At 37.4% G+C, this 21,232-nt stretch overlaps 1 protein-coding gene across 6 annotated transcripts in view; it reads right to left on the bottom strand.

Annotated features, from left to right (window-relative positions):
- atf2 (activating transcription factor 2) overlaps nt 1-21,232 on the bottom strand; it is a 122,527-nt gene that overhangs the window by 56,875 nt on the left and 44,420 nt on the right. For all 6 annotated transcript variants that reach the window (XM_059966705.1, XM_059966700.1, XM_059966703.1 and 3 more), the window contains 2 exons: nt 16,663-16,781; nt 14,823-14,951 (listed from right to left, as the gene is read on the bottom strand). In XM_059966705.1, the coding sequence (XP_059822688.1) occupies nt 14,823-14,951; nt 16,663-16,781 (248 nt within the window). The remainder of the gene's footprint in view (nt 1-14,822; nt 14,952-16,662; nt 16,782-21,232) is intronic.

The following is a 21,232-nucleotide window of genomic DNA, read 5'->3' on the forward strand; positions in this document are numbered from 1 at the left end:
AAGGAAGTACAGCAGTGCTCCACACAGTGAACCTTATGAACAAGCTCAAGCTGACAGGAAAAGGAACACGCGTTCTCTTATGCACAATGGGTCAAGAGGTTGTTGTAGCTATGTCAATTCAGGATCAGAAGTGGCTGATTTAGGTAGTGAACTACTTAACATGTACACACAGGAATATATGCCTGCCTACAAAGGGAACATTCTCATCAGAGAGATTTTAAGGGATGGTCTCACCTGAAACATATTTATTTGCTGGAAATTGAACATCTGATAGAGGTGAATTAGAGTGATTACAAGTGTTTCACACTGTTAATGATGGACCCTATACAAGCAGAACAATGCTAGGTTGGACTGTTGATGGACCACTGAAAGGAGACTGAGGTGGTTGAAGAGACTTTGCTCAGCCAGAGCTGACAGTAAATGGGACTTCAATTTTGCGCTTGAATGAGCTTTGGCAGCAGCAATTCGAATGCAGTCAAGAGGAGCAAGCTGATTTGTCAGGAGATCACAATCCAGGATAGTCTGCTTACCAAAGGAGGACATCTGTGTAAATGTTGAGATTTCATGTCTCCTGTGTCTTGTTGGCATGTAGTTGTAATTAGGGGGCTGAATTTAGGAGCTATGCATCTGTTGTATATCTGTTTTGTATTCTGTGTTATCCATTTATTATGTTTATTATGGTAACTGGTCAAATGTGGTAAAAGTGAAGGGAATAAGTTGTGTATCCGTGCTTATTTCGTGGCAGTTTGTAGCTTGAAACTGGAGGTCGTATCTTTTGCTGACCGCTGAGTAATGCTTAGCTTACATTGGGTATGCTTAAGTTTCATCCCTTCAAGATTGTACGTTTGCTAATTGCTAATAAAGGATTTGACTTTTGGAGCAATCTGGGGGTACGTCACAGGCTACAGGCCTGTTTTATTTTGGTTTGGTTCGGTTTTGCCGCTACAGTACTAAATGGATTTTTATGACAATCAGTTTCATTGTCCTAATCATTAAATTTAGATTCTTTTAAAATTCCAGATTATTATTAGGGAAACTTTAAAAACTTTCTTTATACAAATTATAATGCCTTAATGGAATAATGGTCACTAAATTAGGTGATAACACGAAGGCAGAAAGGAGAGTATAATATAAAAATAAGGACAACACAGTAGCTGCAAAAGGATACAGATATCCTGAGTAGATGAAGATCTGGCCATATATAGAGTAAATATGAAATTGTTCATTTTGACAGGAAAATTTTACAAAATTCTTAAAAGCATAAAATAGCAAAGCTCTGAAATGCATAAAAGATCTGTACATTCCAATATATTTCCACAAAAGGCGAGTATGAACAATGTTCAGAAACTGACTTTGATCTTCATTAATCAAATTTAACACCAAGAAATCAAGGTTCTCAAGAAATCATAGTGAATCTCAACACAGTTCAATGGTAATGGTTAAGTATTTTTAACAAATCCACCTCCTTGATTAAGAAAAAATGTACAATATGCTTATACAAATACACAGAGCAAGATAACAGTAATGATACTGTAGTATCTTCTAAATCATTGAGCACATTTCTAATTATGAATGTGCATCACAGGTCACCTGGTATTATGCACAATCTGTCAGCACCGGGATAGAAATAGCAGAAATATTTATATTTGGAGAAACCACAGTAAAAATGCCATTTTTTATGTACTTAAGGAATTAACTGGTGGGTAGAAGGCTGGAAGCTTGATTTGTGTGAGTCATCTCTGAAGTACTTCTTTTAAATTTCAGTATCAAATTATTTACTGCAAACTAAATAAAATGCATTGGAAGTTAATATGATTCACCATATATAAATGCAACACTTAATCAAATCTTGGAAATGAACATCATTTTACATGAAATTGAAACATAGTTCGTCTGTTGTTATGCTATTTTGTAAATAGTGAAGTTACTCAAATAGCAATGAGATGAAGCCTCAGTTCATCATCTTGATGGTGATATGTGAAAAGGAAGTGTAGATCATGATATTCTTACACTTCAGCTATTGCTGCAATTTTTGAAAATCTTGATTTGAACCAACACAAATCATATAACATTTGAAAATCACTGTAACTGTATTGAAACTTTAATCATAGAAATCAGTTAATAACATCTTTGTAGAGTTGCAAATACAACATTAAGCAAAAGCATAGGGAGCAAATGTTTGGCAAAAAAGTACATTTTAAAGCTCAGAGGAAATGACATGCCAGGATCACATTGTGGATTGGGAAGTGAAAGAGGTGGCAAGAAGGTAGTGTAATATATTGAAAGCTGGTGCTGATTAGCTGGAGACAAGGCAATGATTCAATTTAAAGACCGGGATCAAATGTTTCAATTAAAAATTTTAGTGACTAGAAGCTGTTTTAGGTCAGCGTAAGTGAAATCCCAAGTGAAAAGAGTCCATGATATTTGCATTAGTATTAGATGAGCTTATGCTTACAAGAGTGAAAAACAGATCAGCCAGGAAAGCATAGGTTTAATTGGAATATACTTTTTCTGATATTCAATAAATATAAATCATAGTTACAGCTTACAATGCATTGAAGTTTTCAGAATTTGAATGGAACCCATGCCTTCTAGCTTGAGTATGAGTAGATTAAGATCATTTTATCCTTCACTAGTGCTGGAACCAATTCTGGTAAAATCCTACCCAATAGTATAGTGGGGGTATCTTCACTGGAAGAACTGCAGTAGTTCATGATACCAGGTTCCTACCACCATCTTGAGGACAGTAAATACTGGACTTGCTATTGATGTATGCATACAAAAAATAAGTAAGTATGCATCTTACTGCACTTAGCAACAAAATTTACAGATTCTTAGTGTTACTTTAATAGCTTCATACTAATCTTTTAAACAAAGAATTACACTTTGGATATTAAATAATAAACTTTTCTCCTTTACAAAAATCAATGTTAAAAAAATTATTTTTAAGAGAAAATTTTGAGTCATATTCCAGAAGTTAGCTCACTTCCTCTTTAGGTTGTAGGCACAAGTTCTTCTAACACTAATGCAAATATCATAGACACTGCTCACTTGCGATTTCAATTACGCTGACCTAAAGCAGCTTCCAGTCACTAAAATTTTTAATTGAAACATTTGATCCTGGTCTTTAAATTGAATCATTGCCTTGTCAGCAGCCTAATCAGCATCAGCCTTTACTATATTATACTACCTTCTTGCCACCCTTTACACTTCCCAATCCAACAGCTTTTCAATCTTCTTTGAACTTTTATCTCTATTGATCAACTTCAATGGCAAATTATGCCAAATATTTGATATACAGGTCACAATAATTTGATGGCTGAAGCTTCCTGTGAACAGAGCTACAACATCAAAAGGGATTGCAAGTAGTGTATGATGTTGAGAGCCAGGACTGTTTTGAAAACTTAGTTGAGCAGTTGACAGATTTATTTAATTCTTTTTTTTTGGAAATATAGGAGTTACTGGCAATGCTACCATTTATTCCCCATCCCAAATTGCTACTGGAAGATGCTGGTGAGCACTTCTTTAAACCATGGAAGTTCTTCTCTGTTGCATGATCATAACTTCTAGAGTTTAGATTATGTGGGTGAAGGAACAACAATGCATTTCCAAATCTGGATGATAGTCACTTGGAAATGTTGGTACTCCCATGCTCTGGCTTCGTCTTGGTGGTAGAGGTCTTGTACTTGGGAGGTGGAAGAGTAGCAGAGTTTAACAACAGTGCTTTCTGCAGATGTTAACACTGTAGTTAAGGCACACTTGGTTTGGATGGGGTGCTGATTCCTCAATGGAATCAAACTTGTGTCATTGGAGCTGCAACAGCATTCAGGCAAATTAAGAAAATTCTAATATGTGAAACCCATATGATGTGAAATATGTTTGTGGTAACAGTGCAATGCATAGACAAATATCTATAAATTACAAAAATAAATAAATAGTGCAAGAAAAAAGGAATAACAAGGGAATGTTCAAGGACCATTCATTAATCTGATGACAGAGATGAACAAACTGTTCCTAAATCATTGAAAATTGCTTTTCAGGCTTCTGAAAGGAGAGCACGTCCCAGATGGTGATAATCTTTAATGACAGATGTGGCTTCTTGAGGCACCTCCTCTGGAGGATGCTGTCAACAATGGGGAAGCCTTTGCCCAAGAAGGATCTGTCTAAGTCTATAACCATGAACCCTCTTAGGGTCTTGTACATTGGCACTTCCATAACAGATGGTGAAGCAACCACTCAGAATGCTCTCCACAGTACATCTGTAGAAATTTACTAGTCTTTGGTGATATATCAAATTTCCTTAAACTTCTACTGAAGTATAGCTGCTGGTGTGTCTCCATTGTGATTACAGAGGGATAGATCCCTCTGAGATGCTGATGCCCAGGAACTTGAAACTGCTCACATTTCCACCGCTGACACCTCACCTAATGGCAAAAGAATGCCAAGCTGCAAGCATCCACCACGTTTATGGCTCAGACTTAGATATCAGGTTCATAGGGGTGATTTCTGGGGACAGCACAGGAAGTTTGAGGTCAGGTTAGGTTTTAGGGAGAGAGATGAGGGACATGAGGGATCACGGGCAGTAAATAGAGAGTTAGGGGAAGGAACCAGAATTCCGTATTCAGAATGGAGCGCTCCCAGACTGGAGGCCAGCTATTCCTGAGGATGTAGATTGAGGACTATGGGTCCTGAGAACAAGGGAATGATGATCTGTGAAGTCAGCAAGTCCTCTGGTTGGAGGCCAAAAGTCAGTGAAGTCCCGGGATTGGAGGCTTGAAGTCAGAGGCCTATGATTGGTGCATCCTGGCATCAAAATCCAGTCCAGGGAAACCCCTAGATTGGCGAGGTTGGAGGGCTGATGTCTGTGAATCTGTGTGTCTGGGGCCTGGGCCAAGGACTGGATGTTGAAGGTGACCTGTGCTGGAGTTGAAGGCCCAACTGTGTGTGTAGGTGGGATGGTAGGAAAGAGGTTTGTTTAACTGTTGTCATTATGTTGTTGTTGCATGTTGGCTGTGGGTTGTTCTGCGGACCATTGTGGGCATGCCATACTAGCACTGGAACGTGTGGCAACACTTGCAGGCTGCTGCCAGCACATCCTTAATTTATGTTGGTTGTTAAGGGAAACAGTGCATTTCATTGTGTTTGGACGCTTATGTGATAAATGAATTTAATCCAATCGAATGTTCTCCTGACTCCCCCTTCTTGAAGTCTACAATCAATTCCTTGGTCTTGCTGCCCAATGTGGAATGTGAAATATTTTGCTGCTGTAGAAACTACTGAACTAGTGGAGTGAGAATTAAAAAGCAGCAACTATCCTGATGTGTACACAGCTGAACTTTTGAGCAGCCGGAGACAATATTATGGTATTAAAAAATGTACTCTAAAGTACTCTAAAGTAACAAACTGAAATGAAACCATGTTTCCAATTGCTATGAACCTAAAGAGCAAATGGAATTAACTTGTAAAACTACATAGAAATAGCTATTTTGATATAGATACTTATTAACATGTATAATGAATTGTACAGGAAGATAGCATGGATTAAGCTCCAGTGAAAATACAGAAAACATACAAACAAATTTAAATTTTGGGAATGACAGAGACATAGACAGATCATTAAGAACCTGATAAAAATAATCATAATTATGTAATTCTGATTCTTTGGGCTTATAATTGATATAAAAATCAAACATGCTGCAACTGCACAATAAGAAAGAACTTGAGTTAGTATTTCAGCTTAAATGTCCTAAATCAAAACTGGTCGCTGTTAAATTTCACTTGTATTTTGAGACACAGAGAATAATTTTGAGAAATTGATTGGAAACATTAAGTGGAAAGTCCATTCTAGGATGAAAGGCAGGAAAAATTAAATTTCAAAAGAAGTTGCACAGAAAGGTGAGAAAAGGGAATTCTTGAAGATGGAACCAGAACAGCTGTGATGCTTTGGAACCTTGAGAGGAGAAGGGAAAATATATCTGGTGTGATTTTAGTTTACAGATTATGGGTAATGCAGAGGGGTATCTGTTGAATGTGAAGACCACTAGAGCTTAAACTGAGGACAAAGGGAATACAATCTCACTTCCTGGGAGTTGAAAGCAAGGGCGGGAACACAAACGTGAAAACTGGAAGAAACACTCAAGGACATGTTGTAGGGATATCCATGATCAAGCAAAGGGAAAGACATTGTATTTCCTGGTATTGGTGATTAAAAAGCAGATCCAATTGAGAAATGTAAAATGAAATAGAATTGTAACAGAAAGGAGGATGGGAGGAAAAATGCTCAAAGTAGCAAGCAAGTCAGTGAGTTAGGAACAGATATCAGTTGCTCACCTATCCCTTGAATCAGAGAAAGAGAAGTTTAGGGCGAAAGAGAAGATTCAGAGATGGAGGTGCAGTTGTGCAAATAAAGTGGTAAATGGCAGCAACAGTGAAGGAATTTTCTGCCAAATAGGCAGATTACAGCCTTCTAGACTTTATATACAAGTTCAACCATTTCAGATGAATATTTCCAGCCTTTTTATTCTGATTTCAAATGGCCTCCCCAACTTTCATTAATTATTCACCATTGCCTTTCACCATCTTGCTGTGTCAGCCTGCTTTCCAGTTTATCACAGATTTCTTCATTTTCTTCACCACTTCACAGTTCTGATGAAAGGTTGTCAAAACGAAATATTTACTGATTTTCTTTCCAGATGTAGATTGTCTTATTGAATATTTCCAGCACTGTGTTGTCAGGTTTCTGGCATTTGCAGTATTTTGATTTTTATTACAATAATGTGAACTACGCTAGCAATGTAGAAATTGACTAACATATTTAGCACAACATAATAATATACTCAAGATTTTTAAAAATGAAATTGAGCCAGTTCATCTTCCATTTGTCATGTTACTCTCGCTTACTCCCTGTGCTGTTCCTGAGGCCATACTTACTACGTGTGGCCCTGCCTAGCTCAGTGTTCTGGAGGTCTAGCTGGTTTTTGACAACTCAGTGATGATAGAAGACATTTACTGTTCAAGACAGACTGTTCAAATGAATTTAATTAAACATACCAAAATACAAATTAAAAATCAAGTAAAACTCATTTATCTACAGTAACTTTTCAATATGCTCAGTGACTTCCATATGCCAGCCATGAAGTTGAAGGGCTGGATGTGAAATGCATGCTTTCCTTCTGCTGCAAACATTATGATCTGCACTAAACTCAGCAGTGAATGAACAGCAGAGGTGGTCAGATAGCCTACCATCTAATCGCCAGCTTGTTTCTGATTTCCATGTTGCAAAATGCAGGCACAGAAGTCTGTGACTCTTTGACCCATGTAGAGAGCTGGCAATGTTTCACTCCAATGTGGACTAGTTGAAGATCTGTACAATACTTGTTCGTACATTTCCCTTCTAGAAACATTAATCCAATCTAATTTCCTTTCTCTTTCTCTATCTCTATCTGAGTTCAATCCATCACTCTTCATACTGTTATAGTGGCAATCTCTCCTGTTCCCTCCCAGTCATAATTCAAGGTCTTAACCTGAAATGTGATTTATACCTTTTGCTTCCACAGATGCTGACTGGCCCACAGACTGCTTTTGATCTTGTTTCCTGTCACTTTTCTCTGTTTCCACCAATATTTTTAATTAGATGAGACTGACCATTGACCGACCCAAATGTTCAATGGTACAAGAAGCCACACTGGCAACAGTGACACATTATTAATTTGCCTTTTCAATAACATGCAGCATTGAACTAATTATGTTAAGGATGATTAAAAAACACAATTCATCGTTGTCACTGGAATGTGAGCTACTCAATCAATTTCTGGACCATTATTCTACATCTGCCATGAAAGCAGCTGAAGCATTTATAGCATTTTAATGTATGTTTTCCATACAAATATATACTTTTACACAAGTTGAACAAGACCTAATGATTCATTAGCAATTTGGTGAAGTTCAATCTGTTACTTGGATTGGTCTTACTTGGTTTCTACTGTGTATTTTTCAAGAAAAAGATCAAATCTCTATTCAATTTCATGGTATATTAGAAACATCTTTTTTAAAATCAATTTTTTCCTCATCTTCTGAGTATTTCCTATCCACCCATTAACATCTCTTTATAGTTTAATTTTCTCCATATCCCTATGGAAGAAATTTTAACTCAATGAGAACAGATAAAAATAAATAAGTGATAAAAATCAATTTTTTTGAAAGGGATCTTAACCCTATTCTGATGTGCTTTCATGCTGAGACATGGGCAGGTGCCAGCAAGAATCCAATTCACCATAATTAGGGATATCCCAAACTTGATTGTGAATAAGTACTTGTTTATATATTTACTATCTTTGTGAGAAGTCACAGCTAATTTAAATTGGTTTATAACTTGATTCTATTATTTTCTTGCACAAGATTTTTTTTCCCAGGGCTCACAAAAATGATCAGGGAAATGCAGACAAGAAGCAACTCAGGTGGGGTTTTAAATTTGTTGTCCCATTTCATTTGTTTATGTCTGGTCCTTTAGTTCTCGTTGACAGATTTTAGTTGAATATGCTTGTATGAAATCAACTTTTTTCTAGGTGCAAGTGATTTCAAATTAACAAAGATCGGCAGTGGTTTGTAAGAGATGAAAAATAGATTGTCTTAACACTGCTGGAAAACACATCAAAAGAAGGAGCACCCCTCGAATGATTGCTCTAGCTGAGGGGCTGATTTGGAAATGGGGGACAAGGCAGGCAGGGCATGAGGGAAAAAATGGTGGGAGGAAGGGAGCAGAGCTCAAGTAGATCTCTTCCCTCCATGTGCCCTTTCATCTTTATGGTTCTGCTGGACGAGACCACATTAGAAATGATCTGCGATATAAAATTAAGTAAAGAAGTGAATGAATTGGTATTCAAAGCCAGAGCAGTTGATTTGTGATTTCTAAAGCTTAAACTGAGAGGTGTGTATAGAGCTTCACACAGGTAGATGCCTGCCATTTCCTTTGGCCCATCCATGTTTTCCATTCCCATGTGTAGAGTACATGTCGGTCAGTATCCCTCTACAATACACACATACTGATGCATGCGACTATATTCCTGCTGTAAAATATAGTATCTGTAAACATTTCACTATTTGCACACCTGCATCAAACTATCTTATTACAAAACCTGAAGTTGCTTTCTTGGACCTAACACATTTACTAAAATTAGTGGTATTTGGAATTTTGTTTTCCAATAACAATGATTGGCGTCTTTCTAAATCCAACTCACTGCAGAGTGAGTAAAATTTTCCAAAAATTTAAGATGTAATTAATCTCAGTCTTGTGAAAGAAGGTTAGCTGTAGAATTTACTATATAATTTTCATAAACATCACATTAGTACTTAACAATGAGTTCAGAAATATGTCCCACCACAATAAAAAGTTCATTTTCTTCCCTAAAGGAAATTTGCATGCTTTCCTAACTTTGGGTTGATGCTTCCAACTCATCCATTAAATGACATGAAAATTACATGTGGATTGGTCACAGGATAAACAGATGGTGTGTAGCAAAATTCAGTAAAAGTAATATCAGTCACCTTCCAACTCATCAAACACTGGTTGTTTTAACATTGTGTGAGAGTAGAGTACAAAAAAAATCCCAGGTTTACATCTTAATTCTCCATAAACTAAACAGGGATTGAACTCAATATGAAAAATAAAAAAAATCAGCTTGTGCTTTTTCCTTTTCGAAATCCAAATTCTGGTTTTAGAAAGGAATCAACAAACATTTTGGAGTAGTTTTTTTTCTGGTCAAGATGTGGATGAAATATATTTCATTTGGTATCCCAGCCAGCAAATGTCCCTGATATGTGGATGGAAATTGGCAACAGTCCCATCATAAATTGTTGCCATAATTGTCAAGAATATTGGAATGCCCACATGAATACATAATTTACAAAACTGCTGACTGCTTTTCGTCAGTATTTTCCTGACTGCCCTCATGGAATTCAATAAAATACTACATTCTCCTTCAATGACAGCAGGGAAGCTTGTTGGAATTGGGGAAAATGGTTTTGACAAAGAAAAGCAAGTATTAACTTAATAACAATTTTGAATCATATTAATTCAAATGTTTGTAATTATTTATAACTAAATTAATTGAGATTTTTTAATTTTTATTTATTTTTCTTTATATGTTTTATTGCTTCTGAATGATAGATGCTGATGCATCCATATTCCATGATAGCTCAGATAACTAAAGCCTGTGGGGTGCAGCCGAGCCAAAACAGTTCTTTTGGGTTTTGTGGGCAGAGGTCACCAATACCTCCCTATGTTAATAGTATTAAATTATACAAAGCCCTGGCAACCTTCCAAGTTCCTTTTACTTATCTTGTGGCTAAGTTTCTCCGGACCATCCATGTGATGGCATTAAATTACACAAAGCCTCCACTGCTCATGGCCTTGCCATTTAGCATTTTGTACAGTAAACTGATACCAACTAATCTGAGAGGCTAATGTTCATAATTCTGCTTTAATCTAGCAGCAAGCATGGCTGCCTCAGTGCTGGGAGCATGTTCTGGCTCATAATATTGCACAGTGGTTGCTCTTTAAAGTTTTGTGTATTTCTGTAAATGATCTTGCTGGAAAGGTTAATAAGTTAATAATTAATGACAAAATATAAAGTCAGGTTTGTCACTCAGGAAAAAGGTCAAAAATTAAATATTCTTTAATGTATAAAACCACACTCAAAACTGACACAAAGACAATGTTTCATTTTCCATACTGACTATCCATGACAAAAATTGCTTACCAAAGCGATTGGTTTATCAAAACTACTGGTTTACTTCCCAAAACTAACACTCATCAGGAACTTGTTTCCAACATCAGATTCAAAAAATCACACCAGCATTCAATGTTCTACTGTCTGTAAGCTTAATATTAATCAAAACTTTGCATTCTACTTTTTACAGCACACACAAGTCCTGCTCACCCATCAATCCTGCACTTCCAACTTACATTAGATTCTATTAAACTACAGCCTGGTTTTGAAATTTATTTTAGTTGTTTTCATTTCAATGGAATCATCCTCCCTTGTATTCTTAAATCCAAACTCCTTGAAATCTGTATTTTTTTAAATCATTTTCTTATTGCATTGCTACACCACCAAAGTTTTCTAGGTGCTAAGGCACAAACTTAACAATTCCCTTCCAAAATAACTTTGTTACCTTTCCTCTTCCCCCCAATACCTTGAGATTCTTTAACCTCTTTAGCCAGGGCTTCGAACATTTGCTGCAATATTGCCTTAAATGACTTGGTGTCAAACTTTATTTAATAATGCTCCCAGATAGATCTTGATTTTGTGCAACATCAGCTGTTGTTATAATAATGAATTTTATTTCATGCTTATGGCATCCATAAGTAATAAATCTGATCAATCAAATCAAGTTTAATTATCATTCAAACCATACATAGATACAGCTGAACAAGACGGTGTTCCTCTGGGATGCCAAAGTGCAAAACATACAAAATAGCAAGCAAACATTGAATTATAGTGAGTAACAATTCAAAGTATTGAACAAAGAAGCATATTCACTTGAAAAAAAACAAAACATATATAGTCCAAGATCCTGAGCGACAATGTCCGGCAATCAATGGTACAGTCTGCCGGCAATGTAGACGCACATAATGAAACCTGTCATTCCATCGCCTGAACACAGAAGAGAAGCACTGACGGGAGAGGCAAGGCCCCAGTCAAGCTCCCAATCAAGCTCAACCACGTCACAGCGCTTCCGCATCTCTCACCTGGTCTGCAACAGCAGGCAAGCCTGAGGCTTAAGGCCTAGTTGTCGCTACAACTGAGGCTACACAGCTCCCATGTTGACTGTCCCACCACCAGACAAGGGTAACAGGCCTGCAGCTTACATTATCACTGTCCAACAGATTCTTGCAAGTGCAAGTGAAATGTCCGAGATAATCTCTCATGGTTATACTGCACCAACTCCGATGCTTCCAAGCAGCAGGGAGCAACACAGTCTGCAGCCAGGTCAGCTTCTGTGAACTCAAACCTGTTCCTCCATTACCTCGGCCAGCGCCTCCGCCAACACCAGGGCGGTTACTCTGATCAATGAGCAGCTGATGGGTGTAGCCCTGCAGTAGCCAATGTTCTTGGAGTAGAATTGTCTTGCAATCGTAAAAGAACACATCTTACAAAGAGAAAGAACACCTTTGGTTGGCCCCTGAGAGGTCACAGTGTTTGCAGTGCCGCCATCTTACCAAAAGTTAAATTTTGTAAGCTGTCTTTTACAGAAATGTAGAACATTCATCTGGACCAGACTAGATTCAAATGATGCTTCTCATCTTTGGAGAAGTTCATTCTTCAAAGAAGTGCTAGATATACTTAAATAAAAACACCCAATGGCTGTCATCAATGTATTCTAATCAGATCCAAGGAGCTTAAATTGAAAATAACTTTCGTCAATACATCCTTTCCAAAAATAGTAAATATCATCTGGAGTCTTCAGCTAAATAAGCCTTCAGAGAATGGGGCGTGGTGGGGGGGATGGTGGGAGAGAATAAATATAAATCAGAGTCTGAGTGACAGCCTCAAGGGTTTTGGTTCTGAATAATGTCCTCCTCCTACATCAACTGCCAAAAAAAATCCCTGAAAATCCAACAATATAAAGCAGATAATATTAATTCAAATAATTTAAATGAAACACTCTTCTGAACTGGTTTCTGTCAAAATTACGTCTTCTGAAAAATCCTTCTTGAGACATTTCTATGTGGCAAATATGTTGTTTATTCTGCAAGTAATTTCTACAACATTGTAAAGTACATAATTTTATCCCTAAGGACCTCAATCATGTAGGTTGTTCTAATGAAAAAAGAATACATTTGGAAATTAAGTTGTCGCAGTCTGTTGTGTGTCATAATTATGAAGATATTGCAGTTATTTTCCTTATAAATTTATTCACTCCATAAAGCAATTTAACTGTAGAAGAATCTATCAGAGGTTCTTACTTTTGTCAGTTTTATTTACTCTTTTCTTATTCAATGAGAAGTACATCTCATATTCTCTTCAATTTTCTTTCTGTAATTTAATCTTCACTTGCTCCAGAAACCTTCAAATTATAACTCAAATGTGTTAATTGTAGATCTGGTGGGAACAACTTGGAAGTTCAAAGATTACCACAAATATTTTGTTCTAAATGCAGCATCAAGTTGGAACCCAGTTAACTGCTGGACACTCAATAATTCAATACCTTGAACGGTTCTCTCCAGTGCTTAAAGGAACTGAGTGAAGGAGAGAGAAATCTGATTACAGCACATTTATCAAACCTAAGAAAATCAAGTGACAGAGCACATGTACTATATGATTTTTGGACATTTTGGCAAAGGGGGTCCAAAATAAGGGACACCCTGCATCTTCATGGTGCTAAAAGGCCCAGACATGCACTCAAAAGGCAGCGAAAGCAGAGTCCTTTGGACTTCCTTTGGACTACAAGTAATCTGCAGGACCAAAGATAGTTCAGACTGCAAATGGTCAAGATTTCAGAGAAACATTTTCACATATTATATACTACTAACTGTTCTACTGGAGTAGGCACTGCTCAATTCACCATAATTGGATCATTCAACTGATAACAATCAGGACCCACACCTAAAGTTAAGATTATTATTGCACTTTCACATTTAGCAATGTTGCAAGTTTCAACCCTATCTGATGCAGCTTGTACCCTATTTACCCTGACAGCCACATCACTCAAATAGTTTGGATGTACTCTCCCTCTATTGCAGGATAAGATGGAACATAATCAGAGCCAGTAGGGGAATACCTGTTTCAGCATTTCTTAATCCTCATGGAATAAATGCCATTAGAACAGTCAGCAACTTGTTTAAAATCAAAGACTACAGTATCCTCAAGCTATACCTAATCCTCCACTTCATATACTACCTTGCCCTCAACCTGCACTCAGTGACAAATTGCAGGTGGTGTAAATTTCCCTCTCCTAGTTTCCCTACTCGCCACACCATAAATTATACTTGCCTCTTTTTACTTCAGATACTCAAGATTTCCAAACTCGCCTAGAAATTTGAGAGATAGCAAGAACCATTTGACATCATCAGATGGTCAATGAACTACATAATTGCAGACATCATTCACTGACTTCAATTTAGAAGACTGCACGCAGGCATGATCTGCACAAAGCAGATCAATGAGCACAAGCATGCTTCTGTCAGGGAAAGAGAAAGGCACTAGCTTGCCAGAGATCTCTCAAAAATGCTGATGAGAAAGTGGTAGCCAATCCAAGGAGCGTGAAGTCTTTGACCTATCTGACAAAGAAAATTAAGGTTATCCCATCCTTGCAACACCATGAGTGCACTGTCCACCTACCCAGACTGATGGAAACACATCTAAATGGTGTTTTCTGCAGCTAAGCTTCATGGACCAAGGCCGACTGAGGTTGCCAACCATGAACACCTGCTTCAGAAACTTGAAACAACTATGGAATACACCAAATATTTGCAGAAACCAAAGACAAAAAAAAGGAAACTGACTAATGGATGACCCCATCAAATAGTGCTGGTATGGTGTATAACCCACAGCAGGTTTTTAAGTGGGCATTGTCTATTTAGTGTGCTACTGAGAAGTCAGTAATACAAGCTGATTAAAGCCACAATCTATTGAAATTGTTATACTTTTACTGAATGTATAACTGTACATACTGCTTTCATTTTCATTGTGGCATCTTATATAACTTTTCCCATATATGTGCAACCATGATACAGCATCTCTTCTGAAAATGCAAAGCCATTTGTGGCTATGTGCTACCCAAATTTTATGCACCAACAATCCTAATTTCTCACAGAGTACCTTTTCATCGCTGGTAGTTGACTCTGGGTGAGGCAGGGGACTGTTCTGATGGCTGCTTTCCACAGTTGGTGTTTCTTCTACTTTAGTCCGAACTGCTGGTATTGCAAGTGGTGACATGTCCAATGGTACCTGTGAAATTAGACCAGGGTAAAACTTCAGTTTAACTAAAATCACTAACAATTAGTTATTTAACTTCATTGAATTAACAAATCTCATATTCAGTTATAACTATATAGTAATACTCCAACATTGTAACAAGTATTCCTCAGAATGCCTGACTTACTGAGTCTAGTCATTTGTACTAAGTATACACCACTGTTGAAAATAGTTGTGAAAAAGCCTTTATAAATTAGCACATTTATGCCAGGAATTTGTCAGTGCTGCAGCTGATCAATAACTGCAAAACTTCAGTGTAAGGATCTAAATGGCCAGAATCATTCATTTCTCAAAGGTTTGCCTTCCTCGACATATAGTATATAATAGAGCCAAAGAGTAGAGGGGCATCCTTTTAGTACAGAGATGAGGAGAAATCGCTTCAGCTTGAGTGGCGAGTTTGTGGAATTCTTTGCCATTGGCAACTGCGGAAGCCAAATCTGTATGTATATTTAAGGCAGAGGTTGATAGGTCAACCTCTTGATTGGTCAGGGCATGAAGGGATACAGGGAGATTGGCGCTGAGGGGAAAAATGGATCAGCCAGGATGAAATGATGGAGCAGACTTGATGGGCCAAATGACCTAGTTCCACTCCGATGTCTTATGGTCTTAATTCAGGTTCACTATATACTGTATGGAAATCATTTTCAGGTACTTTTACTTAACTGGAGTACAACTGATCATAGCAGGTACCATGTAATCAGTTTATTCAGGAACTCAGAAGCCAAACCACTGATCTTTAAACAGATAACAGTGCAAACAGAAGTGTCATTGTGGATCCTGGAAGAACACCCATAGCTCACTAGCCAATTGTTATTCTGCCATTAAGTGGCAGTGGCATATGCTGCAACAGCATTGTGCCAAAAACAGCCACAATGTAATTATTGGACCATAATTTCTAAAACACTTTAGATTTGTGGGCAAAATTATGAAGTTCAGTTAAAATATTCACTTATTTGTAAATTGCAGATTTATGTAAGAGTAGAAATTGTTAGGTCTTAATTTGATATAGCATTAAAGTGATACAATTAGATGAAGAAATTAATACTTGTAGTTCAAACATACATTGGTTAATTAGAAAAATTAAGGAAATTCTGCAATTTGTACATATTTTAACCATACTGCAGCTATGAGAATTTTATCCAGTCATCACAAAAATTATGAAGCCTGCATCAATGAAAATTTATTGATAGGTAACTACAAGGATGAGATGCAATACTTAATACACCAGTAGTTTAAGTGTAAACTAACAACTCAATAAATTATCTTAAAATATCATTTTCCATACTTCCTTGGGACACAAGGGAGGTATGGCAGACTATACCGATTCATGAAGTAATCTATTCCCTCCAAAGATTTACCATGCAACCTATTCTCATTACATTCCCATCCACTTGTCCCAAGTCATTGACAGTCTCGGGGTAATTTACAGTAGCTAATTAACCTACCAAGCTGTGTATCTTTCTGAGTTTCTTAGGTATCCACCAAATACTTAGCGAGGAAGTACAAACTCCAGCAATGGAAGTTGGGATTCAACCTGGGTCACCGGAGCAGCTCCACTCGCTATACCTCTGCTCTCCAATATATTCTCCATTAAGAAAGCATTAACACTTAATAGAACAAGAATCAATTGTAGATTTGAAATGTTTCAATATTGTAAGTTTCACAATGCAAATATATTTATCACCTTTTTGATGTCATCTTCTGAAGCCTTCTTAAATTCATTTTCAAATGGACTTGCTAGTTCATTAAATAACCCGACCTCTTCACAATTCTTTAGGAAACGAGTTGGAGTTGGAGTTTGGTCTAAAATGTTTCAAATGATAAAATTATTGCCCTTTTATAATCAACTTTGTTAGAATCAACTCCATTAACTTGCATGGTAGTTATTGCAATAATAGTAGCAGTTTATAATGCATAATAATCTATTGTTCAGAGTCCATCATTTAGATGCAAAAAAATAAGACAAGTAAAATATATGATTCAAATAACGCAAGACATATGGCAGCTCATAATAACAATGGGACATAAGATTCCAATGATAAAATATTTCCTTAGAAGACTAGTAGTTATTTGACTTTGTTAATCTTTTGAATGGCCATTTTCTTTGCCACCCCTAATCTTGAATGCAAACCAATTATTACTTAATAAATTTAGAGTTTAAAATTCTTTTCATGAAATAAGAAGCTGTATTTTAGAAAATAACAGTTTTCATGTGCAAAGATATTAACAAATGAATGTTTTGTGACACCTATTTCTGAAGTATTAATGTAAAACATAAAAGTATCTCCATACGCTGCATGAAAGAGTAATGATTTAAATGCAGTAGGTAATTGGGCCACTCAATCCTGCTCCACTTACTAATTAAGGAAGAACCAGGAGTAAACTCAACTCTGCAATCTAATCTACCTGCAGTAATGTTTCACCATTTAAATTTTCTATTTATCTCTGCTAAAAATATTGAAAATCCAATCCTACCACTCTTCGAGAATTCCAAAGTTATGAATCTCAGAAAAAAAAATCTACCTTGTAACTGATTTAAATGCTTATTCTTCTCTGTAAGGAAAAACTTTAACACATCCACCTTGTCTTTGATGTCTCTATCAAGTCAACTCTTGAGTTTTCTAAACTCCAGTTATTATTGTAGTAAGCCTCCTCTGAAATGCTTCCAACACATACACGTCCTTTTTTAAATGTATACTTGGCTCCAGCTGTGGTCACACCAGTGTTCTATACATATACAGCATAACTTCCCTACATTTTCATTCTATTACAAAGTTATAAATAATATCATTGTTAGTTCTTCCTCAGAATTGCTTCTTCTGCACACTTGCCTTCTATGAAACCAGAACACACAGATTCCTCTGTGCTTCAAAACTCTGCAATCATTTCAGGTAATTTTTGACAACCACTTCCCGTAATGGAAATAGGTTTGGTCTAGATTCACACTGTCTTCTGTTTGAAAGCCTCCATTTATTATTACTTTGTCTATCAATTTTTGATTTAAATCCAGCGAACTAGATCCTTTTGCAACTCCCATTAGTTCTTTTTTGATTGATTGTTTCCTGAGCTATTATAAAATGTTAGTATGATCACTGCATCTAAAGGTTTTCAATTGAAACATGCTGCAGAGTGAAGCTCTGCTGAGTAATCTACCAGTTCAACATTTCCATCAGGAAACATCTACTCCTGAGTATTATCAGTCCAATAGAGTGGACTTTGAGCAAACATTTCTCAGACAGGACAAAGGTCAACTGAACACAATCTTCAAACAAATGAAATTCAGTGGGATCCAAATGTTCTTGCGCATGAATCACAGGTTAGCAGGCAGGTCTAATAAGTAGATAACACCCAGATAGGCAAATAGCATTTTGGGTTTTTTTTATTGTGAAGGGGTTGGAATTAGAATGTTAGAAACAGACAGCAAAGAAAATTGAATGGCAAAGGTTATAGGCTAATATAAAATATATCACTAGCACTTTACAAAAACACAAATGATAAACTGGATAGACAAAGAAAGCCGATATGGGGGATATAATTCTTGTGGAAACAGATCAGAATGCTCAGATACTAAATGAGTATTTATGGATTTTACCCGGTCTCTTTATATTTAAAAAAAGGAATTAGTTTTGCAGAAAGGGAGATAATTAAAAGAATTTTGCTCCTTAGGTATAAGTTGGATAAATAACTGAGGAAAGCATAAAAGAAAAATTAGGAAGACTATGAACAAAATCTTCACACACAGGTGATAGTAAAGGACCATATTTCCAACTTATCTCTTAGGCTCAGGAATCTTTTGAATACTCATTCTTAAAGAATGGTAGAACAGGATGTGCATTTTTGAAAGCAAATGCAGAAAGATCAATGATTAGGAGATGAAAGGTTATTTCACATTGACAGAAAAGTAGATTTCTGAGTGCAATCAGATTATGATGAAGCTTGACTGGCCTACTTCCCCAATGCATTAATTTGTATTAAAACAATTCACGTGGACATCAATAAGCTAGGAAAACTATAGTCACAAGACTTAAGTATGCCACTTTGAATACTGTTTGGGGATGGGGGTTAGAGAGGGGGACAGAAATGACCTAAAAGAGGATAATCATAGCAGTCAGGTCTCTGGCATGCTGTGGTGATGGGGTATTCATTAGGGGAACAGACCGAGGTTCTGTGGGTGAGACATGATTCCTGAATGTTATGCTGCATCCTAGCTGCCAGGGTTGGCATATCTCAGATTGAGTCCTCAGCATTCTTAAGTGGGAAAGTGAACAATGGAGGTCATGGCCCATGTAGGCTCATGGAGTTCCGGGAGTTAGGTACCAAGTTAAAAGGCTGGACCTTCAGATTTGTGATCCCAGGATTGCTACCTGTGCCACATGCTAGTAAGGCCAGAACTAGAAAGGTTATACAGTTTAACACACGGCTAAGGAGTTGGTGTAGAAGGGAGGGTACAAGATTTTTGGATCATTGGACTCTCTTCAAGGGAAGATTGGGCCTGCACAGAAGGGACAGTTTGCACCTGAACTTGGAGGAGGGAGCTAATATCCTAGTGGGAAGGTTTGCTTGTGCTGCATGGTGGGGTTTAAACTAGAGTTGCAGGGGGACGGGAACCAAAGTGCCAGAACAAATAGTGGAGAGGTTGTGGAGACAGATCTTGGTAAGACCTCAGACAAAGTCAGGAATCAAAAGGTTGAGCGTGGTGCGACCAGTGTCCTGAGCTGTGTATATTTCAATGCAAGAAGTATTCTAGGAAAGGCAGGAGCTCAGAGCATGGATCAACACCTGGGTTTATGACATTGTAGCCAGTAGTGAGACTTGGTTACAGGAAAAGCAAACTGGTAGTTCAATATTTCCCTTGTTTTAGATGTGACAGAGCAGGAGGGATTAGAGGAGGAGGAGTGGCGTTCCTAGTCAGGGGAAAATATCACGGCAGTGCTTCATCAGAACATGCTGAAGAACCCGACTAGTGAGGTGTTATGGGTGGAACTGAGAAATAAGAAAGGTATGACCACATTCACGGGGCTATATTACAGACCAGCCAATAGTCCGAGGGATTTAGAGGAACAAAATTGTAAAAAGATTGTAGACCATTGCAAGAAACATAGGGTTGTTATAGTAGGTAATTTTAACTTTTCACCTTTTGAATGGGGATCCCATATTGTGAAAGGACTAGATGGAATATAGTTTGTCAATATGCTCAGGAAAGTTTTCTTCATCAGTATATAGCAGTCCCGATGACAGAGCTTCCAATACTGGATCTGCTATGAGGGAATGAGACAGGGCAGGTGATAGAATTTTCTGTAGGGGATCACTTTGCACCAATGACCACAATGCCATTAGTTTCAAAGTAAATATGCAAAAAGTTAGGTCTGGTCCACGGGTTGAGATTCTAAATTGGAGAAAGGCCAATTGTGATGGCATCAGAAATGATCTGGCAAGTGTGGATTGGGACAGACTGTTTTCTGGCAAATGTGTTCTTTGTAAGTGGGAAGCCTTCAAAAATGAAATTTGAGAGTACAAAGCTTGCATGTGTTTGTTAGAATAAAAGGTAAAGACAACAAGTGAAGGAAACCTTGGTTTTCAAGATATTAAGGCCCTGGTTAAGAGAAAAAAGGTGCATAGCAGATATAGGCAAGTAGGAACAAATGAGGTACTTATGGAGTCCAAGAAATGCAAGAGAACACTTAAGAAAACAGGAAGGCTAAAAGAAGGCATTAAGTTGCTCTGGCACATAAGCTGAAGGAGAATCCTAAGGGATTCTACAAGTATGTTAAGAGCAAAAGGATTGGAAGGGACAAAAATTGGTCCTCTGGAAACCGGAATGGTAATGATGTGTGGAACAAAAAGAGATGGAGGAGATCTTAACTGAATTCTTTACATCTGAATCTACTCAGAAGACGGACACAGAATTGAGGGAAGTGAGGCAAAGCAGCATCAACTTCATGGACCCAGTACAGATTACAGAGGAGGAGGTGTTTGATACACTGAGACAAATCAGGTTGGATAACTCACAAGGACTTGACAAGGTATTCCCTCAGACCCTACAAGAGACAAGTGCAGAAATTGTCAGGCTCTAGCAGAAATATTAAAATCATCCTGAGCGACAGGGGAAGTACCAGAGGATAGCCAATGCTCTTCCGCTGTTTAAAAAAGGCTCCAAATATAAACCAGAAAATAGGCTGGTGAGTCTGACATCAGTTGTGGGAACTCTTTGGAAGCTATTCTAAGAGACTGGATATAAGTATTTGGATAGACAT

Source organism: Hypanus sabinus, chromosome 4 (assembly GCF_030144855.1).
Source record: "Hypanus sabinus isolate sHypSab1 chromosome 4, sHypSab1.hap1, whole genome shotgun sequence".
Classification (NCBI taxonomy): domain Eukaryota; kingdom Metazoa; phylum Chordata; class Chondrichthyes; order Myliobatiformes; family Dasyatidae; genus Hypanus; species Hypanus sabinus.